The following is a 21260-nucleotide window of genomic DNA, read 5'->3' on the forward strand; positions in this document are numbered from 1 at the left end:
ACCTTTTTTTTTTTTTTTTTTTTTTAAAAAAGAAGACTTGACAACAGACTTGCTGGATTGATTGGCCGCGGCCATTTATTAAAATATAAATACAATATATACTTAAAATGGTTCAGCTCAAGAGCTCGAACCAACCAAACTCCACACACAAATGTAATGCAGCTTAGCCAAAGAGCTCAAACTGCATATCCAATAACTTAAAATAAAAAAACCATTCCAATTTAGGAATTTACAAAAACAAAATGACCGCGACAAATGGGGGCGGGAGGGAGGGAAAAAACCTTCTTCCTCTGCTCCCGCTGACTGAGCCAGGGCTCACTTAAACTTCTTCTTTTATAGGCAACTGATTAACATAACGGTATTCAAATTTGACCAATTACCTTTTAGTGACCAGTATTTTACCAATCTATTTCATCCCTTTAACTGACCAATTGTATTTCTATGTTTAATGACCAATAACCTTACTACTTTAAAAAACTGACAATTTTTCCTTAACTATTGTCAAGCCACAGCCCCATATATGCTGATTGGGTACTTTTGGACCCCATCTGCATATTCATGGTGCTGTAGGCCTGAACTTTAATGTAACAAACATACCTTTTTTTTTTTTTTTTTTTTTTTAAAAGAAGAAGACTTGACAACAGACTTGCTGGATTGATTGGTCGCGGCCATTTATTAAAATATAAATACAATATATACTTAAAATGGTTCAGCTCAAGAGCTCGAACCAACCAAACTCCACACACAAATGTAATGCAGCTTAGCCAAAGAGCTCAAACTGCATATCCAATAACTTAAAATAAAAAACCATTCCACCAGCCAAACACATAATTCATGTGTTTGGCACCACCACCACGCCAGCGGCCTTCTCAACACAAGTCTGTATATCAAGATTTAAAATATCATTGGCTATGTCAGATAAATGTATCATATCAGACCTATAAAATCCCAAAAGCCCACCTTCAAGATCAGAGTGTCGAAAAGAAAAACCCGAAATTGAAGGTAGAAATTTGGAAACAGCTCTATTAATCCGTTTCCTACTTTTTTCCAAGAACGCATAGTCATCGGAAAACCATAAGAGACGGGGGACAATTTCAGAAAAAACAAAACAACAATGAGGAAAAATAGAATGAAAAAACAAAAAATCTGCCTTAATATTCAAAAGAAGATCCACTGACTTCCTAAAACCCAAGTCATTGCCCCCTAAATGTACAATAAATATGTCAGGGGTAGGCCACTGAAGGCAAAGTCTATCAAAAGTGGCTGCCAAATACCTCCACGACATTCCCCGGTTGCTGAACCAAAAAAGTTGAATTTCTGATGAAGGAAATCCTAATTGTACTCCATAAGGACGAAGCTCAGCACGTTTGTAGGCCCAATAAATGTATGAGTGGCCAATCAACCACACTACTTTAGGAGTACCTGAAATTTAAATGCATGCGTTAGGCCTGATGTATGATCTAAATGCTTCAGATTGCCATCTGCCAATAGCTTTAATGGTATCTGAAGAAAAGCCAAATTTAGCCGCAGTAGTAGCAGCACCCATCCTGAAAGAGTGTGCAGATATTGGCAGGTGGCTTAAGTGCAAAAACGACAGACAATGTTTCAAAACAGAATTAAACTGATAAACTGTCAAAGGGGAACCCGAAATATGCACAAAAAATTGGGGGAAAGGCAAAGGCCGAACCCTAACATATGCAATAGACCATAACACCGGACAAATATTTCCAGAAGAACACTTGCGAAGAGACACCCAATTGCCTTTCCCCAATCTATCAGTTTTACTATGCCTCAGAAAAATACGCAATTTGCCATCTAAAATAGACACATCCGAAAAAAACAAGCCATTAGCAGCATGCTTAGCAGTAGTCAACAGCTCCGAAATTCGGAATGCGCCGAAATAACAGACACAAAATGCGCCCTTTGAACAACAAACTTTCATATGCGGCAGAACAAACTGTGTCAACCGCTGTGCAAAGTTGACCCAAAAGGGACAGAGATTTAGCAAACCTCCGATCATGTGTGACCACCGACCTGCGATACCCCTTCAACGCGGTCCTTACTGAAAAAAAGTCCATAAAAGAAGGACCTCCATTCAGTTTAGCAAAAAATGAAACACCAGATAAGGATTTCAAAATATGAGAGTAGGAATAATTCTTTTGCATCAAATAATTCAAAAATTGTAGCACCACATTTTCATGAAAAGAATTAGGGGCAAATTTCATTTCACGCAGAAAAGAAAGCCACAATTCCCAAGAAGAATGATAAGCACGCCAGGTAGAAGGTGCCAATGCATTACAAATAGCTGAATCAACTGCGCTCATACCAGGCTCCAAAGGTGAGGAGGGCAAGGTAGGCCAACAACATCCGTTCCTGGCGCCAAAGCATGGAAACGGTCCATCTGCTGACGAGAAAGGGCATCAGCGACATCATTAGACAACCCAGGAACATATTTAGCCTTAAGCCAAATATTAAATCTCAAGCACAACAAAACTATATGTCGCAACACAGAAATCACTGGGAGAGAACGAGAAGCCAAACAATTCACTGCAAACACTACACCTTTGTTGTCTGAATGTAAACGAATGCGCTTGTTACGAAATTCAGGGCCCCACAATTCCAATGCAACAACAACTGGAAATAGTTCCAACAATACAATACTAGACGTAAGTCCCCTAGAAATCCAGGTAGGATGCCACTTACAAGCAGACCAACGTCCGTCCCAGAATGCACCATATCCATGGGAACCAGCAGCATCGGTAAACAAAAACAGTCCTGCCACAAGGAAGAACCATTAAATTCATCCAAGAACCGTAACCAAATCACCAAATCTTCTCTAATCTCAGAAACAACCCTTATAAAACGATGAGGCCCTACTAAACCAGAAATGGCCCTATACAATCTTTTAGAAAAAACTCTACCCATAGGCAATACTCTGCAAGCAAAGTTCAACATACCAAGAAGAGACTGGACTGTCTTAAGTCTCACTTTAGGTTTGCTCAAAACATAATGCAAAAGAAACTTTAACCTTGAAATTTTTTCTAAAGGCAAACGAAATTCCATAGTAACAGTATCAATGACAATGCCTAAGAATTCAAGGCAAGTCGTAGGAGCAACAGACTTACCTTCGGCCAACGGAACATTGAATTCAGCACAAACCGCCTGAAATTCCTTAAACATACGCAAACAATCAGATGTACCAGCAGAACCCATAAAGAGGAAATCATCCAAATAGTGCAAAATTGCACAGGAATTGCACCGATAAGATTCCACCCACTCCAAAAAGGTAGAAAATTTTTTGAAATAAGCGCAGGATAGGGAGCACCCCATCGGCAGACACCTGTCAAAGTAGTAAAAACCCTCAAAAAAGAAACCTAGAGAGCTAAAAGCACTGGGATGTATAGGCAACAGCCTAAAGGCCGACTTCACATCCGCCTTAGCTAACAAAGCCGAAGACCCCACTATCCTAATCTTATCTAACGCTTCATCAAAAGTCGCATATGTAACCGAACATAAGTAAGGGCTGATCTCATCATTTAGGGACATACCATCTGGATATGATAAATGATGTATCACCCTAAATTCCCCAGGCTCCTTTTTAGCTATAATGCCTAACGGGGATATACGAAAATTCTCAAAAGGTGGATCCGCAAATGGTCCAGACACCCTACCCAGCTCAATTTCTTTAGCAATTTTTAGACGAACTATTTCACTAAAGGAAGCAATGGAAGGCAGGTTAGCTTGGATAATGCAACCTGAACCTGTAAAAGCAGGTAGAAAAAAACCAGAATCAAAACCTTGAAAAAGCAAAAAGGCATTTTCACTGTCTGGGTAGAGATGTAGCCATGGTAACATTTTTACCAAGCTCACCCGAGTTTCCGCTTTTGAGAAAAAGACTTTCTCTAGGATTTTGAGCCACCATACCTGAGGCCTTCTTAAAACATTTAGTAGCAGGATGTGACCCAGCACAAAAAGAGCATTCATGCCTAAATCTGCAGTTATTAGGCCATTTACATTGGCTGTCATTAAAACCGAAACATACACCTTTACGGTGCTGTCCCAAAGTCCCTGTTTTAGGAAAAACGACAGGCTTTTGTGGTAACAAAAGATTAATCCACAGCCCAACGTCTTTAACTCCCCAAGTCAGGGACTTGTAAATAGATAATTTCTGTCGAAAAGACTCATCATAACCATACCAACCCAGACCTGGAAAACTCTTATACGCCTCCAAAATAATTTCCAGGTGCTGGAACAATCCGCTACACAGCTCAGGTCTCTTTTCCCCCAAAACACTCGCAAAGATGCAGAAACCCTGTAACCAATTGTTAAATGAACGTGGAGGAGATCTAAGCTTGTCCTCATGTACTTTGTCACCGTCAAATTTAGAAGGTCTAAAGTTAGGTAACAAGGATAAAACATCCACATAATCCCCATTCCAAATTTTTTTTCTTTCACACCATCTTTAAGATGAAACCCCAATGGGGAAACAGCACACGGCAATGCCTCCTTAAAATGGTGAGTAGGAACAGCAACAGAAGGTAGGGGGGGGAGAAACACTGGCCATAACACCACTACCACTAGCCATCTCACCAGTAGGAATAAAAACATCATTACAATCACCCCATACCTCATGTAAATTAGGGACTACATTACCAGCAACATCGGATAAACAAGCAGGGTTAACAACATTACATTTAGGCATTAACTTGTCACAAAAAGACTGAAACATGTCAAAAAATGTTTGCATCACAGCATTAGACTGAGGCTCACCTTCAATACCTGCGCCACTAGTGACCGCAGGACCAGGAGAAGGCGACCGTTGAACCCTCGGAATCACCGTCGATGAAGGATCAGGGACGACCGACCTTGTACTCGTAGCAACTGCCGCTCTCTGAGCATCCACCTGAGCTTCATCCCTCCCCCTCTTCGCTGCCCCTCTCGCAGCAGAAACGGGAACCGGACCGAACCTCCGTGGACGTTTTGATAGCCGTAGAGATCTCCTAGAGACTCCTCCATCTTCGGCCGACGAGCGGATATGACGACCGCGGAAGTCGTCACCGAGGTCAAGTCCTCCAACATTACCGATTTGCCGGCTTGAAGATGCGTCATTTCCTAGGTCAACGGGGGCCGGAAGAACGTCATTCGCAGGCGACGAAGATGGCGGATCCGATGTCCCGGCAATGACCGATTCAGGCTGCATCGACAGGCACCTCCGCAACCAGGCTTCTCCATCAGCACTGCTCGCTCTTTCTACCAACTGCTTCAAAAGCGACTCCATCCAGGCAAGTCACAAGCAAAAACCAAAAAAACCTTCTTCCTCTGCTCCCGCTGACTGAGCCAGGGCTCACTTAAACTTCTTCTTTTATAGGCAACTGATTAACATAACGGTATTCAAATTTGACCAATTACCTTTTAGTGACCAGTATTTTACCAATCTATTTCATCCCTTTAACTGACCAATTGTATTTCTATGTTTAATGACCAATAACCTTACTACTTTAAAAAACTGACAATTTTTCCTTAACTATTGTCAAGCCACAGCCCCATATATGCTGATTGGGTACTTTTGGACCCCATCTGCATATTCATTCTTATGGGGCAACTTACCAAAGTTGAAGGTGTCCATCTTCATACGGCTGTATCAAAAGCTCTAAATCTCACAGCTTAGAGACTTATACCGTAGGAATCACAAGACCCAGGCCGACATTTTGTTGTATAGTACGTCTATGAAACAATAAAACTGAAGGCACAGTCACAGGTTAGAAAACCGCCTTGAAATTTGAGATGGTTTCAGTGCAGTTTCAATGGACAGCGTGTATTGGAAACAAACGGTCATAGTGTATATACTATTAGGGCTATGGCTTTGATGTGGACATGCTAAAGCGGAGTTTCACCCAAAAGTGGAACTTCCGCTCTTTTTTTTCCTCCCCCCTCTCCAGTCCCACATTTGGCACCTTTCAGGGGGGAGGGGGGAATGGGTACCTGTTTTTGACAGGTACCCTTCCCCACTTCCGGGATACAGCACCGCGGCGCCGTCCCTCGGAAGCTCGGCTCCCTCCTCCACTGCCGAGCCAGTAGGAATGCGCAAGGCTTCACTGTTGGGTTCCCCTACCGGCAATGGCGGCGGCAGCACCCGACAGCCAATGGAAACATCGGCTGCTGTGCCGACATCGCTGGACTCCAGGATAGGTAAAAGTCAGTATGTGTAGCTGCAGACTTTTCATTTTTGGAGGGGGTGGAGGGGGGAGGCGAAACTCTGCTTAAGTAGCAGCAGGGGATAGGCAAACGTTTTGATGTAATATTTGTGTAGGTGGCCTTAAAAATGAGGGACTGACAGCAGTTTAGAAATTGTGTTAAGATTTCTTCACTCACCCTCTAACTATTTTCAGACCCCACTCCAGTTTTGAACATTCTGCCATTCATTCATATGGGGCCAATTTCACCAAATTGCGCCACAAAAACGACGATATTTTGCAAACCATTTGGCAAAACCTTCCAAAAAGTAATAGCAACACGATCGGGAACGATCTGCTCGTTTTGGTATATTGTCTATGTAGTGTAAAAACTGTGGGAGGAGTTAGGTTGCCAAATTTTGCCATAGGCTTTCACTATAATAAGAATAATATATATGTGAAAAAATAGTAAGTGTACTTGCCATAGGCAAGAACACCTAATAATATATACGTGAAAGAATATTAAGTGTACTTGCCATAGGCTGGGGAGGAGTTCTGGGCGCACTTTGTGTCCAGGGTACGTGGTCGGGGTGGAGACTTCATTGCCGATAAACGTCTTGGAGCTCCGAACGATCAAGCTTTGTCTGTTCCGTAGGTCATCTCAGCTTCAGTCCGTGTACAGATGGACAATGCCACGGCTGTGGCTTATATCCATCACCAAGGGGGCACCAAGAGTGCCCCGGGAAGTGGCCGAGATCCTGTCTTGGGCCGAATTGCACGTTCCAGCAATCTCGGCTGTTCACATTCCGGGTGTGGAAAACTGGCAGGCTGACTATCTGAGTCGCCAGATTTTGGACCAGGGGGAATGGTCCCTGCATCCAGAGGTTTTTCGCCTCCTGTGTGTCCGGTGGGGGACTCCGGATGTGGATCTGTTTGCCTCCCGTCTCAACAAAAAGGTGGAAAGGTTCATGCCCAGAACTCGAGATCCTCTGGCGCTCGCCACGGATGCGTTGGTGGTGCCTTGGCACCGGTATCGGCTGCTGTATGCCTTTCCTCTGATTCAACTGTGTCAAGGTTCTTCCGCAGGTAGGCGTCGGAACGGATGTCAGTCATTCTGGTGGCCCCGGACTGGCCATGGCGGTCCTGGTACGCGGACATCGTTCAGATGGTCGTCGAGCCTCCCTGGCTGCGTGACTATCTTCTGTCTCAAGGGCCCATCTTCAATCCTGCTTCATAGTCTCTGGCTTTAATGGCGTGGCTGTTGAAAGCCAGGTCTTGAGGGATAGAGGTCTTCCACAGGTGGTCATCCCTACCTTGTTAAAGGCTCGTAAGGCTACCTCTAGGAAGATTTATCATCGCACCTAGAAAGCGTATATCGCCTGGTGTCAAGAGCATGGGTTTCATCCTCGCTCCTTCTCGGTGGCAAAGGTTTTGGCCTTCCTGCAGGAAGGCGGGGATCAGCGTTGGGGGTTAACCACAGTCAAGGGTCAGTTGTCGGCCTTGGCCATCTTTTTTCAATGTCCTTTGGCGTCGCATTCCTTGTTCCGCACCTTCATTCAAGGGTTGCGGCATCTGGCTCACCCCGAGGAGGGCTTCCTTGCCTCCCTGGGATCTGAATTTGGTTTTGTCTGTGTTACAACGACCTCCCTTCGAGAACATCAGGGAGATTCCTCTGCCGGTGTTGTCCCAGAAAGTGGCTTTTCGGGTGGCCATCACGTCTGCTCGCAGAGTGTCTGAATTGGCGGCCTTGTCCTGCCGTTCTCCTTATCTGGTGCTTCATAGAGATAAGGTGGTTCTGCGACCCAATCAATCTTTTTTTCCCAAGGTGGTTTCTTCGTTCCACCTCAATGAGGATATCATGTTGCCTTCGCTCTGTGCGCGGCCCAAGCATCCCAAGGAACTTGCCTTGCCTTCCCTGGATGTGGTCCGGGCGGTCAGAGTTTACCTGTCCGCTACGGAGTCTGTTCGGCAATCTGACTCCCTATTTGTTCTTCCTGAGTGACCTCGGAAGGGATCAGCAGGACACATCTGCGATGCTGCAGTGTCATGTCCCTGGCTAATGGCACTCCCTGTCAGATGAGGACAGGGGCTTTCCGTTCATAGAGGCACCCCACGCCATCTGGTACAGGTAAGTACTTCTGTGTGGGGCCTCTGTCTGGGGTGGCAGTCCTGTGTTGCTGTGTGTCCCCCATGTCTGTGCTTGTGTGACTCCCTGATGCGGTCCCTTCGGGGATCGCTTGTGCATGCGCTGCGGTGCTGTATGTTTTTCGGGGTCCCCTTCCCTGTGTCACTTCGGTGCTTGTTGGGGGTGCAGACTGTGTGTGTGTGGCGGCCGCAGCGGGGTAAATCCGCGCGGTCCACTAATACATTTTTTGGATTTATAGGATACACACCCCGACATATTTTCCCATAATTCCCTCACTCGTTGAGGGAGTAGAGTTTATTTGATTTTTTGCACACTAGCACAAATGCACTTTTTGAGTTTATTGAATATTCATTACTAACCATAACACCCCCCAGAAGCGCAGTATCCCCCACCCCTTACTAACACCCAGAGGGACTGTTTTTTTTTCTCTCCACAAAAGGGGACTTACGCTTTAAAATTAAGCTACTGGCTCTGCTGTATAACATGAAAAGCCATCCAAATAACTTCTAGAGAGGTCAGAAGTGCCACCACTGCCCTGATTCCCTGGTTCTCTTGCTTCTTTTTTAATTAGAAGCCTGGGATCACTGAACATTATTCCAGAAAGGATAGTAGAGGGAAATCGAGAAACTCCAATTCTCCATCTTCCCTGTGAGCAAGCCACCTGGAAGCTCTTGTATGAGTATGGTCCAGTATTTTGGACAGCGCTACGACTGTTTCAATTTGACCTGTGACATGAATGCCTTAATATGGTTAAACCAATGTAGAGTTTGCTGCAGTTTTAGCAACATCCCAGTCCCCCCATCATTGCCCTAACATGATGTGTAACTGTTGCCTTGGTGACCATTGAATATACAGGTTGAGTTGAAGGCTTGGATTATACCTGAAGTATATGGCTTTTTAAATTCAACTGGAGCTTTACAGCAATAGCCTAACAAGGACTCAATATGCATTGACTAAATTTGCCTGGCTGCTTAATTGTGTTTATAATTTACCACATTGACCTATCATTCTGTACTGCTTTGTGACTACTATGGTTTGGTAATAAATTAATAATGCATACCATACATGACTGCTTTGCTAGATTGCTTATGATCTGAAGCTCCTTTTCTTACCTTTTTAAGACTCTCTTTGAAAACTTAACAAGGCCTATATTAGTCATCAGATATATTTTGCATTTGCTCTGCCTGTATTGAACTTAAACAAAAGTTAAACCTTATAGTGGCTGCCCCTCTGCAGTATATGGGTCAGTTGTTCATTTTATCCTTAAATGGAAGAATAATCAAAAATTCTTAGAAAAATATGTCTGGTGCGCTAAATTAATGAGGTGCCAATTGTCATATGTGATTTAAATCAGTCAATGCAGTGACAACCATTAAAACAAGGTGTATATTCAAATACACCAATATGAACCATGAAGTGAATAAACCCCAAAGGGTTTATGACAAAAAAAAATCAAGTCCACAATATGTATCCGTGCTAAAAGTAAAATAAAGTCCGTGCCTTAATTATCCAGTAGTGACAATCCAAAGATGAAGGAAACAATATTCAGTGCTCAGTCACACTCTTGAATCCCACTACCTTCAGGATTTGCTTCTTACAGTACCAGAGATAAGGGATATACCCCTTTACCATATGGGAGAATCACACGCTCCTGTATCAGTGGATGCCCTATCGGGGGAAACGCATCATAGAGGAGGCGCTGCATCGTCACATCCTACAACCGCGGTCCGCACTGCAGGCGGCCGTGACTACACAAGTGATAGCAAGCCTATTGTCACCTTTTTACATGTAAGTGCAATCGTCTTTTTTTCATAATAAAGTATCAAAAGATAATGCACTATTGGATCCCTTTCATATTCTCCAACATACTATGCATCTTGTGTGGGAGTGCTGAGAAGAGGAGAGGAGTGTAAAAAGTGGCATCCCTTGAGACCATACAGATGAGATCCAGCAGCAGGAGTCATCACACACTCATCACACATTTCTATACAGCTCTGGTAAGAGGCTATATTTTTCTCAGGCTGCAGAGAAATAAAAGCGTGTGATTCTCCCATATGGTAAAGGGGTGTTGTCACTTCAAGGTGTTCTTAATTCCGCATTTATATCCCTTATCTCTGGTAAGAAGTATATCCTAAAGGTGGTGGGATGCAAGCGTGTCACTGAGCACTGAATATTGTTTTTCATCTTTGGATTGTCACTACTGGATAATTATCGCTCTGACTTTATTAGACTTTTAGCCCGGATACATATTGTGGACTTGATTTTTTTGTCACAAAACCTTTGGGGTTTATTCACTTCATGGTTCATATTGGTGTATTTGAATATACACCTTGTTTTAATGGTTGTCACTGCATTGACTGATTTAAATCACATATAACAATTAGCACCTCATTAATATAGCGCACCAGACCTATTTTTCTAATTCATTTTTTGTCCAGATCAGGTATCTGGATCTTTGGTAGCAGCTTCAATTTTTTTGCACAGAATTGTCAGCACACTCACAATTACTTAATCAAAAGTTCTTACCTTACTCATTCCATCCCTCCACATTCTTTAAAGCCACTTCTTTTTGAGCTTGACTGGTCGAACCTCTCGAAATTCATCACTTACAATGCAAGACCTTTGGTCCTCCATTGTACGTGAAGAGATTGAGGGCTCCACCTACACATCTCTGAGTGTAGGAATGTAGGGGAAACAAGAAAGGCAAGTATTTCTACATATTCCTCTATCCCTAGACAAAACAAGAAATTTGTTTCCCCTGAAGTTCTGCTATTAAAAAAAAAAAAAAAAAAAATGTCGTAATTTTCATTTTTTTATAGTTATCTGATTTCCTTTTTCTCTACAGTGTTACACCACTAAAGGATTGGAACTAACACGTGTTACTGTCATAAATTCACAACTGAAGGTGGCGTATGACACTTTTGTACAACCAGACAGCAAAATAGTGGACTATAACACCAGGTGAAACCGCTTGTAGCTTTTCATTGCATAAACATTCTATTTTGATTAAACATATGTGAGAGAAAATAAGTGTGAGTTGCTGTTACAGTAAAAGTAGAGAGCATTGGTGTACTCACAGGAGTACAACTGCAGCATAGAACAAAGACACTTGTGTAGAAAAGGAAGCAAAAACTTTTATTAGTAAGGCAATGATTTAAAAAGGTACAGTACCTTTATCTCCTCTTCCTCAGGGCAGTGCAGCACTAGAGCTGAATACAATATATAAAAATATCCAAACCACCACAATTAAGACCCACCACTTGAATTACATACAAAACCAATATGCCCAATATATCCTCTTAGAACTGAACTTGTGTGCACACAGTCTTGTGATTGGATAGTGTAGATAACAGGCAAGAGGTACAGCGCTAATAGGATTGGCCCTGTACCTTGTGATCTCTGTGAGCACACACACACAGCCATTGTGAGAGAAGAGGGGAGAGCTAGATGCTTATTGCAGCAAGTGCTTTAGTTCAAATAACAGTACTGTGTGTCAAATCATAGTACCTGTCTGTAGCCTAGTTTAAAACCACAGTGCACAGTGTCTGATCATATTACCGCACATCTGATTCTAGTGCCCTGAGGCAGCAGGTCACAGTGCCCAGATACTATTGATTACACCCAGCACTTCTAGTTTGCTTATCGCAGCCAATGCCAGTGTTTTCTGTGTTGCTGATCGTTGCCAATGCCAGTGTTTCCTTTTTCACCTTTTTGAGGCTATTTTTCAAAAAATTAAATTTCTCTATTGTTCATTGACAGACGCAGCTCCATATCTTCTTAGACCATTGGGTTATGCTCCTCCCATCAGGAATAGGACACTAGGCATGAAAAAGCTTTACCACACCTATGGGGGCTGTCCGTGTAGGCATAACCCTCTGCTACAGCCCTTAGTTTGTTTCTGCCAAGTTTGCTGGGATTTCGGTCTTAGCTATTTAAAAGGGACGTTTTTGTCATATGCAATTTTTATTTACTAGTTTAGAATTCCTGGAGAAATACAAGCAATAGCTGGCTGGGTTTTGGACTGGATAATCTAGATCCTTAAGGTCTCCCAGCCTGGCCAGCGAACGTGAGCAGGTTATAGTCCAGCACTAGGCCTTGCCACAACAGAGCCCCGATGGATGGGGACAAGCCTGCGAGTGGACTGTCTCGCTGGGACGTGACGACTTGGAACACCCTGATTTGCAACGTACCCCCTGGCTGGCAGCACACCTACCCTGGATGGGAGGTGGTCTGTTCAGAGTGGTGCCCAACTGGTACCGTGGTATGGTGAGTAATGCTGTCCCCCCCAATCCTCTGACGGTCTTGGGGTGTACGTGGGCCCCCTCCTGGTAATGGTTGGACCTTCAGGAGATCCCTCAGTTCCCCTGGCCTCTCAGACATACCAGGCCCCCCCCCCCAGTTATTTCTCACCCTTCCACTAGTAGGTTCCTACCTTGGGGGGGGGGGCGGTAATATTACGGCCACTGGGTGTTTCTGGGGGTTGACTGTCCTGGTGGGGTCTCTTGTTAACATTACCATACCATTGGTGGTATCCTCAGATTCTGAGGCAGATATGGCCGCTACAGACGCTCCCCATCTGGATAAATCAGTGTCCTCGCATTGTGATGGTGAAGAGGACCTGTTGTTCTCTTTAGCCGCCGCGTGGGAAGGCGCATTGGTGGAAGCACTCAATTTTTTATATGCGAGAAACTTTAAAAATGGAAGATGAATCTACAGCATCAGTTACTCAGGTGCCTTTTGGTTCCCGCAAAGCCCAGAAGTCCGGCAAGGTTCCGCTGGAGGAATCTCCACCCTTTACAGACCCCGTGGATAGATGGGTGGAGTCTCTGTCCCGCCATCTACACGTGTTTGTGGGTTCCATATTAAAACCTATCTTTGTGAACATATTGGTGTCAGACGGTCACTGAATGGGTGAAGTTACTCAAGGGGAACTCAAGGGGAACTGAGAATCTGAATAGCTCCCCTGGCGCTAGTGTTCATGTGTGATGCGGCCCCCCTAGTGGCCAGGGTGTCTGCAATGGGGATTGCCATTAGACGCATGGTGTGGTTAAAAAGCTGGTCGGTGGACCAGACTTCCAAGAAGGCCTTGACTGAACTCCCCTTTTATGGGAGAGATGTTGTTTGGTCCTCTGGATGAACTGATCAAAGGTCTTATGGGTGGGAAGAGTACTCTTCTCCCTCAATCCTCTAAGGGCAAGGCGCCACGTCATAGACGGGGGCCTTCCTTCACTGCTCATAGGCGGCTTTTCGTACCCCCGGGTTGCAAGAAAAAAGGAAAGCCGTTCAGGTCTTCTGGGGGTTCCAAGAAGCCATGGTCAGGTAAATCAAAGACCAGGTAGACAAATCCTCGTCTGCATGAAGGGGCGCCCTCACCCGCTTCTGATGTGAGGGGACGTCTTCGCTTCTTTCCGGAACCATGGACTTCCTTGATTCAGGACAAATGGGTTAATGAACTGATCCGATCAGGGTACAAGATCGAATTCCGGTCTCAATCGTTGGACAGGTTCTTCCTGTTGAATCTTCATCTATCTCCAGACCAGTTAAGGCAGGGATCCTCAAACTACGGCCCTCCGGCTGTTGCGGAACTACACATCCCATGAGGCATTGGAAAACTCTGACATTCACAGACACGACTAGGCATGATGGAAATTGTAGTTCCTGAACAACTGGAGGGCCATAGTTTGAAGACCCCTGAGTTAAGGGATCTACGAGAGGCTGTACAAGATCTGCTTGCACAATGGGTGATTGTGCCGGGTCCCTCTCAGGAACGCTTTCAAGTTTTTTATTAAAACCTGTTTACTGTGCCCAGGAAAGAGGACAAGGTGTGTCCAATCCTGGATCTCAAGGCTCTGAACCGCTTTGCGCGGGTACAAAAGTTTCAGATGAAATCCATCTGCACGGTAAGGGCGTCACTACACCAGGGAGACTTATTGTCCTTCATAGATATCAAGGACGCATATCTGCACATCCCTATCTACGCTGGGCATCAGCGGTTTCTTCGCTTTGCTGTAGCAGAGGAGCATTACCAATTTGTGGCATTACCCTTTGGTCTCGCCTCCGCCCCCAGGGTTTTTACCAAGGTACTAGCCCCGGTGTTGGCATTGTTGCGCCAACGGGGAATTGTGGTACTAGGGTATCTGGACGATCTCCTCTTGAGAGCAGACACTCATTCAGCCCTGTTGGGCGATCTGTCGATCACTGTCAGAACCCTGCATGAGTTCGGGTGGAATATCAATTTCAAGAAATCCGCCCTGATACCTTCATTGAGACTGGATTATCTGGTCCTGACTCTGGATTCCGCTTTGGCGAGGGTCTTTCTTCCCCTGGACAAGCTGCAGAAGTTGCAGGGGGCGATTCGGTTGCTGTTGGCAAACAATCTGTCCTCTCTGCGGATCTGCATGCAGGCCTTGGGTCTGATGGTATCAACCTTCGATGCGGTTCCATTTGCTCAGTTCCACATGAGACCTTTACACAGGGAGATTCTTGTCAAATGGAGCAAGGACCTAAAGTCCTTGGACAATTTGATTTGGTTGAGCCACAACACAGTCTGCTCTGTTGTGGTGGCTTCAGTCGCCAGCACTATGCCAGGGCAAGTCTTTCCTGACGTTGTTTTGGACGGTGGTGACCATGGACGCCAGTCTGTCAGACTGGGGGGGGGGGAGGGGGTGCTGGGAAAGCTCTGTGCCCAGGGAACCTGGACAGTGGAAAAGTCAAAACTACCAAACAATGTTTTGGAGCTCAGAGCACTAAAGCTTTGTCTGTGCCAATGGACAACTCGTCTGCGAGAATGTCCGGTTCAGCTTCAATCAGACAATGCCACGGCTGTGGCTTACAATAATCATCAGGGTGGCACCAAGAGTGTCTTGGCAGCCAGGGAGGTGGCCAAGATTCTGGCTTGGGCGGAAAAGTTTGTTCCAGCCCTCTCTGCTGTACACATCCCACGTGTGGAGGATGCCGCAGACGCACTGGTGGCTCCTTGAGGTCCGTATCAGCTGATTTATGCCTTTCCTCCTCTGAAACCCCTGCCGAGGCTTATACACAGGATAGAGGTGGAAGGGATTCTTGTGGTTCTGGTGGCCCTAGACTGGCCTCGCCAGTCTTAGTACGCAGACCTGGTAAGGTTGGTCGCCGATGCTCCTTGGAGACTCCCTCTCAGGGAGGATCTGCTGTCTCAAGGGCCGATCTTCCATTCTGCTTTACAGTCGCTGGCTTTAACAGCATTGCTGTTGAAACCCCTGAACTGAACGATAGAACTAGATTTTTTTTACTTACCGTAAAAAAAAATTCTCTGAAGTTCATTGACAGATGCAGCACCACCCCTCTACTTGTAAGTGAAATGGGGGTTTTTTGTCTTCTAAACACTCCTTGTAATGAAACTAAGGGCTGTAGCAGAGTGTGTGTGGTTATGCCTACAGGGACAGCCCCATAGGCGTGGTAAAACGTTTTCCTGCCTAGTGTCCTATTCCTGATGGGAGGAGCATAACCCAATGGTGTAAGAAGATATGGAGCTGTGTCTGTCAATGAACTTCAGGGAAAAGGATTTTACGGTAAGTACAAAAATCCAGTTATTTTACAGACTGATCGTGCCTTTTAGGAAATACCTTGTGTCTGCTTTCCAAAATAGGGTAAATTTTCAGGGGTGTCGGGTGTCCTGGCATTTCAAGGCCTCTGAAAATATAATAGGCAGTTGGGAAATCTGATATGTATATTCATGCCCCTTGAAAATTGAAGGTGCTTTTTGGATTTTATCCATCCTATGTGGCTAGACAGCGACAAAGTCTTACAGATGCAGCACCCTATACTCAAGAGTGAGTAACAGAATGTGTTTTGACGGTTAATTGTAAGTATGCCCGTGCTTAAAAGAAAAAGGGAAAAATTGAGAATGGTTTAAATTACGTTCTTCTTTTTGCAAAAAAATTTGATTTTTAAAATACTCACTCATGTCTGTTGATAAATACCTTGGAGCGTCTACTTTTCAAAAAAGTGGGTCATTTTGAGAGCATTTTTGCTGCTCTGGCATTTAACAGCCTCAAGAAATACAATAGGCTGTCAGAACAGAACATCAGGGTTCATAAATTGCAAAAACAGTATATATATATGTATGTATGTATGTATGTAATATATAGATATATTCCATAGTTTGTCAACTTTCATACACACACACAAGGTAACAAGGTAAGGAAAACATTTTTTTATTTTTCAGAAATGTTTGTCCTTTTCTTTCCATTTATATGGTAAAGTGATTATCAAAAAAAAAAAAAAAAAATTATAATAAAATGAATGTTACAGGAAGTAGAACATGCTGCTATTGATGTAGTTAAGCAACTTTGTAAAAATGGCATGAAACAATGCAAGTTCTTGGACAGATTTAAGAGAATTTAAAAGTCACATATTATACCTTAGGATGCTGTTACCTGTCATTAAGAAAGGGGGAAAAAAATAATATGGCACAGCTATAGATTTGCCAAGGATAGGCCAGCCACCTACCGTATATATCGGCGTATAACACGCGCCGGTGTATAACACCCACCTCAATATTAGCAGAGAAATTTCAGGAAAAAAGCTTTGAACTCAGAACATTTTTTTTTTTACTCAAATGGCATCTCACCAGTGCCCATGAATGCAGCCTCATCAGCACAGTGTCCCGCAATGCAGCCTCATCAGCACGGTGTCCAGCAATGCAGCCTCATCAGCACAGTGTCCAGCAAATTCCTATGACAGCTCATCCTTCCTTCTCCTCGGCCCGGCTCGCCCCCTTCTGCTCTCGGCGCTGCTTCCTGGCCTTTTTATTTTTTATATATATTTATATAACACGCACTATTGCCTTTTCCTCCATTTTTAGGAGGAAAAAGTGCCTGTTATACGCCGATAAATACGGTAAATTGAGTGACAATACAAGAAAGAATCTAGTGAGGGAGGCCACTAACTTTAGACCTGAGTTTTGTTTTTTTCTTGGAAAATTATTTTTATTAAAGTTTTCATAACAATACAAAGAAAAACACATACCACATTTGAAATCAGCCCAATTCCACGTGATACACATCAAACTTGCTATACAACTTTCAGCACTAGACCAATAGTACAACTGTTATCTATTATACAGCAAAAATCACTTCTGCAACAAATTTATCCCAGACATGAAATATCCTAGCCAGTCTGGCCGGAGTAAGGTATACGCGATGCAGGAATTTGTATCGAATAAGATGATCCCTAGCCTATTCCAATCTGGAAAAATGTATTTCTCTAAGGTCATCCCAGTCGTTCCCCGTCTAGCTGAGGGACACCCCCTCCCAAACTGCTCTATAAGGTGTAAGGACCTTGTGTGTATCCACAAACAGACATTTATAAAGATTAGACAAAACCTTGTCGAGAGAATTGTCTCGAATCACAGACTCTTGATCCCCCACCTGCAATGCGAGTTGTGCAGTGCCAAACTGAGAATTATATGCATGGCGGAGCTGCAGATAATAAAACAAGTGAGAGTTAGACCATTTAAATTTGAATTTCATAGAATAAAACTGCAGGAGTTTGCCATTCTCATCAACATCTCCCTCCGTTTTTATACCAAATTTTTTCCAAATAGAGTCAGGATATGAATAAAAATGGGAAATTTGGGAATTTTTCTATAAAGGTGTGTGGGGAGAAATTATCTGGCGATCCCCTGACTCTGCTTTCGTAGTCCCCATCCATGCTTTGACCGTTGCCCTCATGGAAATAGTGATGGGGTGTGGAGCCTTATTTCCTCAATACAAAAGATGTGCCTCATAGAAGCAACCTGAGAAATTTTAAGTAGTTTCTGTTTTAAATAGGTTATTACGTTTTCGAATAGGTATAGACCCAACAGAATTGTCAATGAAAAATGCAGTATCCATGGCTGTGTGGTATTCACGTGAGTAGTTTTAAAAAAAAAAAAATTCAAAACCTTTGGTACACACAAGGTTCCCTGGCCCTGCCATTTTACTTGTAAACAGTAGGGGCACACAGTGGCAAAGGTGGAAGAGGAAGAGAGAGCAATAAATATAGAAAAAAATAGAAACTTTTAATAAAGAAGAAGTAGAAAAAGATAAAATGTCTAGAGACGAGATATAAGCAACTGAGGCTAGATAAATTCATTATAGGAAGCGCATAGCCAACATTCCCAGACTTTGAGGTATTTTGGTTTTAACTAAAAAGAAATGCTATGCTAGAAAGTTTTTTTTTTTTGGCAACACATTTATTCATCTTTTCAGTTCTTGCAAGGCTACTGTAGGTTTCTTCCAATTTCTAGCAGGGGTTTGTTTAGCTGTTATAAAAAGGAAGGTGACAGGCTTTTGTTTGGGATAGGGGGGTGTAGAAGAGCGATTCTTGGGCGTTTCTAGATAGTGAATTCTGAAGTAATTTTTAAGCCTTAGTGGCTGACATTGGCTGCTTCACTGACAGCCTTATGGAAAAGTAGCATAAGCAAGCCAGAGTTACCTGAAACTAATCTAAAATCCCGCTTAGTTTTGCCAGAAAGCACACAGATGAATGTGAAGTCAATTTGGGCAGGTTTATGGTGTTGAGACCATAATGAGGCTTTTGGCAATTAGGATAAATGTCCTTTCTCTATCGTCCATTGACAGATTTTTTTTTGTTTTCCTCCGATACAGCTGTTGTAGTGGGTTCTCCGCAGGATGGCAGTGGAGAATGTTCTGGCCTTGTGGGAATGTGGGCCCTCTCCTGGGGATAATGGGATTTGTGCCTCCCAAAAGATCCCCCTGGCCTGCCCGGTGCCCGGTCTGTGTGTCATGGGGGGTTGACATGGTACCTTGGGCTTGTTGGTTCCTATTGTGGTTCCTGAGGCCTCCATGTGTCGGTTTCTGGCCGCATGGCTCGCCGTGGGTGCCGCAATCTTAACTGTGGGCAATGTGAATTTTTCCCCATACACTTGTATGGTGCCACCATTTTCCCTGAATTTCCTATTGATCTGTATTTTTGTGTAGCTCTTGTGCTATGCTGAGCAGCGTGACCTTTCCTCAGGCGACATCACTTTCTGCGCGTTTGTTTCGTTTTGTTTTGAGGTCACTTCCTGTCTTTCTCTCCATGCTGCTGGAACGATCAGGAGGACGATTTGTGGTACAGTACTTGGGGGTACTGTCAGTTTAGTTTAAGGGGTTGCCTGCAGACCGCTGTGTTCTGTGGTGGGTGCCGCGATTGGCGCTCTTAAAGCGACAGTACTCCGGTTTTTGCAAATTGCAATATGGATTCCCAAACTGTGATATCACCCTCAGACCCATCTGTGTGAATCCTGGACAGTCCGGATCTCAGTCACTGGCCGCGATTTTAGCAGCTCTGGAAAGCCTGGCGACTAATGTTGATTTAGTCATGAAAAATGTTGACAGTCGAAAACGGCCGCTGCCTTCTCCATCTATAGAGTTGTCCTCTGATTCAGAGGCTGTAGAGGTTGCCCCAGATGCTCCCCTACCTGAGGGGTTGCTGTCCTCAGTCAGATGGTGAAGAGAGGACCTATCTTCTTCAACTGCAGCACGGAACACGTTGTAGTGGAAGCCCTGATTATTTCACTATGGGACACTTTAAAAAATGCCGGCAGGGAGGGGGGGGGGGGGCTTTTGGCTCCCAGAATTCTCAGAAAGCTGGCAAGGTTTTCCCTTGTCCCGATACTTTTCACAATATTGTGAATGACCAATGGTGGCGCGTTAAGCATGTGTTAGTGGTGTCAAAACGCTTTAAATGCCGGTATCCTTTTGCTGAAAAGGTCTCCAACCGTTGGACGGTGCCCCCTAAAGTGGACCATCCTGTCTCCAGATTAAACAAATTTACCCTTGCTTGTGCCTATTGAAGATTCCCCGGTCTTTATGGACCCTGTGGACAGGTGGATGGAATCCCTTTCCCGCCATCTTCAAGTGTAGGCGGGTTCCATTTTGAAACCGGTGTGTGTCTGTTTTAGTCTCACAGACGGTGACGGAGTGGATTAGGGGTTTGCAGGAGTCTTTGGACCCTGATGACTGTTCCTCCGAAACAGCTGGAACTGTTGGACCTGGTGATCCAGGCTCTGGTGTTCCTGTGTGATGCGTCTATGGATGCGGCTCCCCTGGTGGCCAGGGTTTCAGCCTTGGATATTGCCTTGAGACACATGGTTTGGTTGAAGAGCTGGTCGGCTGACCAAGCTTCTAAGAAGGCCCTAGTGGGAGTGCGTTTGGCGACTCATTGGATGAGTTGATCAAGGGCTTGACTGGCGGGAAGAGTACTCTTCTTCCTCAATCCTCCAAGGGTAAGACTGCCCGTACTAAGCGAGGTCCTTTCTGCTTTTGGAGGGGCTAAAAAGCATTGGGGCAAGCCCAAGGCTGAACAGTCAGGTGCTGCTGACAAGTCCTCTTCAGCATGAAGGGGGGCCATCACCCGGCTCAGGGGTGGGGGACGTCTGTGCTTCTTTCAGGAACCCTGGACTTCCTTCATTCAGGACGATTGGATTCGTGAACTAATTTGTTTGGGTACAAGATCAAATTCTGGTCCTGACAGGGGACAGATTTTTTCAGTCAATTCTTCACCTGTCTCCAGAGCGTTTGAAGGATCTGCGGGAGGCTGTGCGAGATCTCCTGGCAAGGTGCTCCCAATTCTGGACCTCAAGGCTCTGAACCGATTTGTGCGGGTGCAGAAATTTCGCATTGGAGTCCATTCAGTCACTGGTGGCATCGTTGAATCAGAGGGATTTTCTTGCCTCCATTGATCTCAAAGATACGCATCTCCACGTCCCCATTTTTTTTCTGTACGGGTAACTTATCTGGGGCTGACTCTCGACTCTGCTCTGGCAAGGGTCTTTTCTCCCTCTGGACAAACTTCAGAAGCTGGAAAAAGCAGTCAGGTTGCTGATAGACTTATCAGTACTCCTTGCGGGCTTGCATGCGGGCCCTGGGTCTGATGGTTTCGACCTTCGAAGCAGTCCCGTTTGCTCAGTCTCACTC

General features: G+C 44.6%; 1 protein-coding gene across 1 annotated transcript in view; it reads left to right on the forward strand.

The window, feature by feature from the left end:
* Positions 1-21260, forward strand: part of REXO1 (RNA exonuclease 1 homolog) — a 420363-nt gene that overhangs the window by 291306 nt on the left and 107797 nt on the right. Inside the window, exon 13 of the mRNA XM_082243284.1 lies at positions 11165-11280. Coding sequence (XP_082099410.1) covers positions 11165-11280 — 116 coding nt within the window. The remainder of the gene's footprint in view (positions 1-11164; positions 11281-21260) is intronic.

The sequence above is a fragment of the Pelophylax lessonae genome, assembly GCF_965119305.1.
Source record: "Pelophylax lessonae genome assembly, chromosome: 1".
NCBI classification, from domain to species: Eukaryota; Metazoa; Chordata; class Amphibia; order Anura; family Ranidae; genus Pelophylax; species Pelophylax lessonae.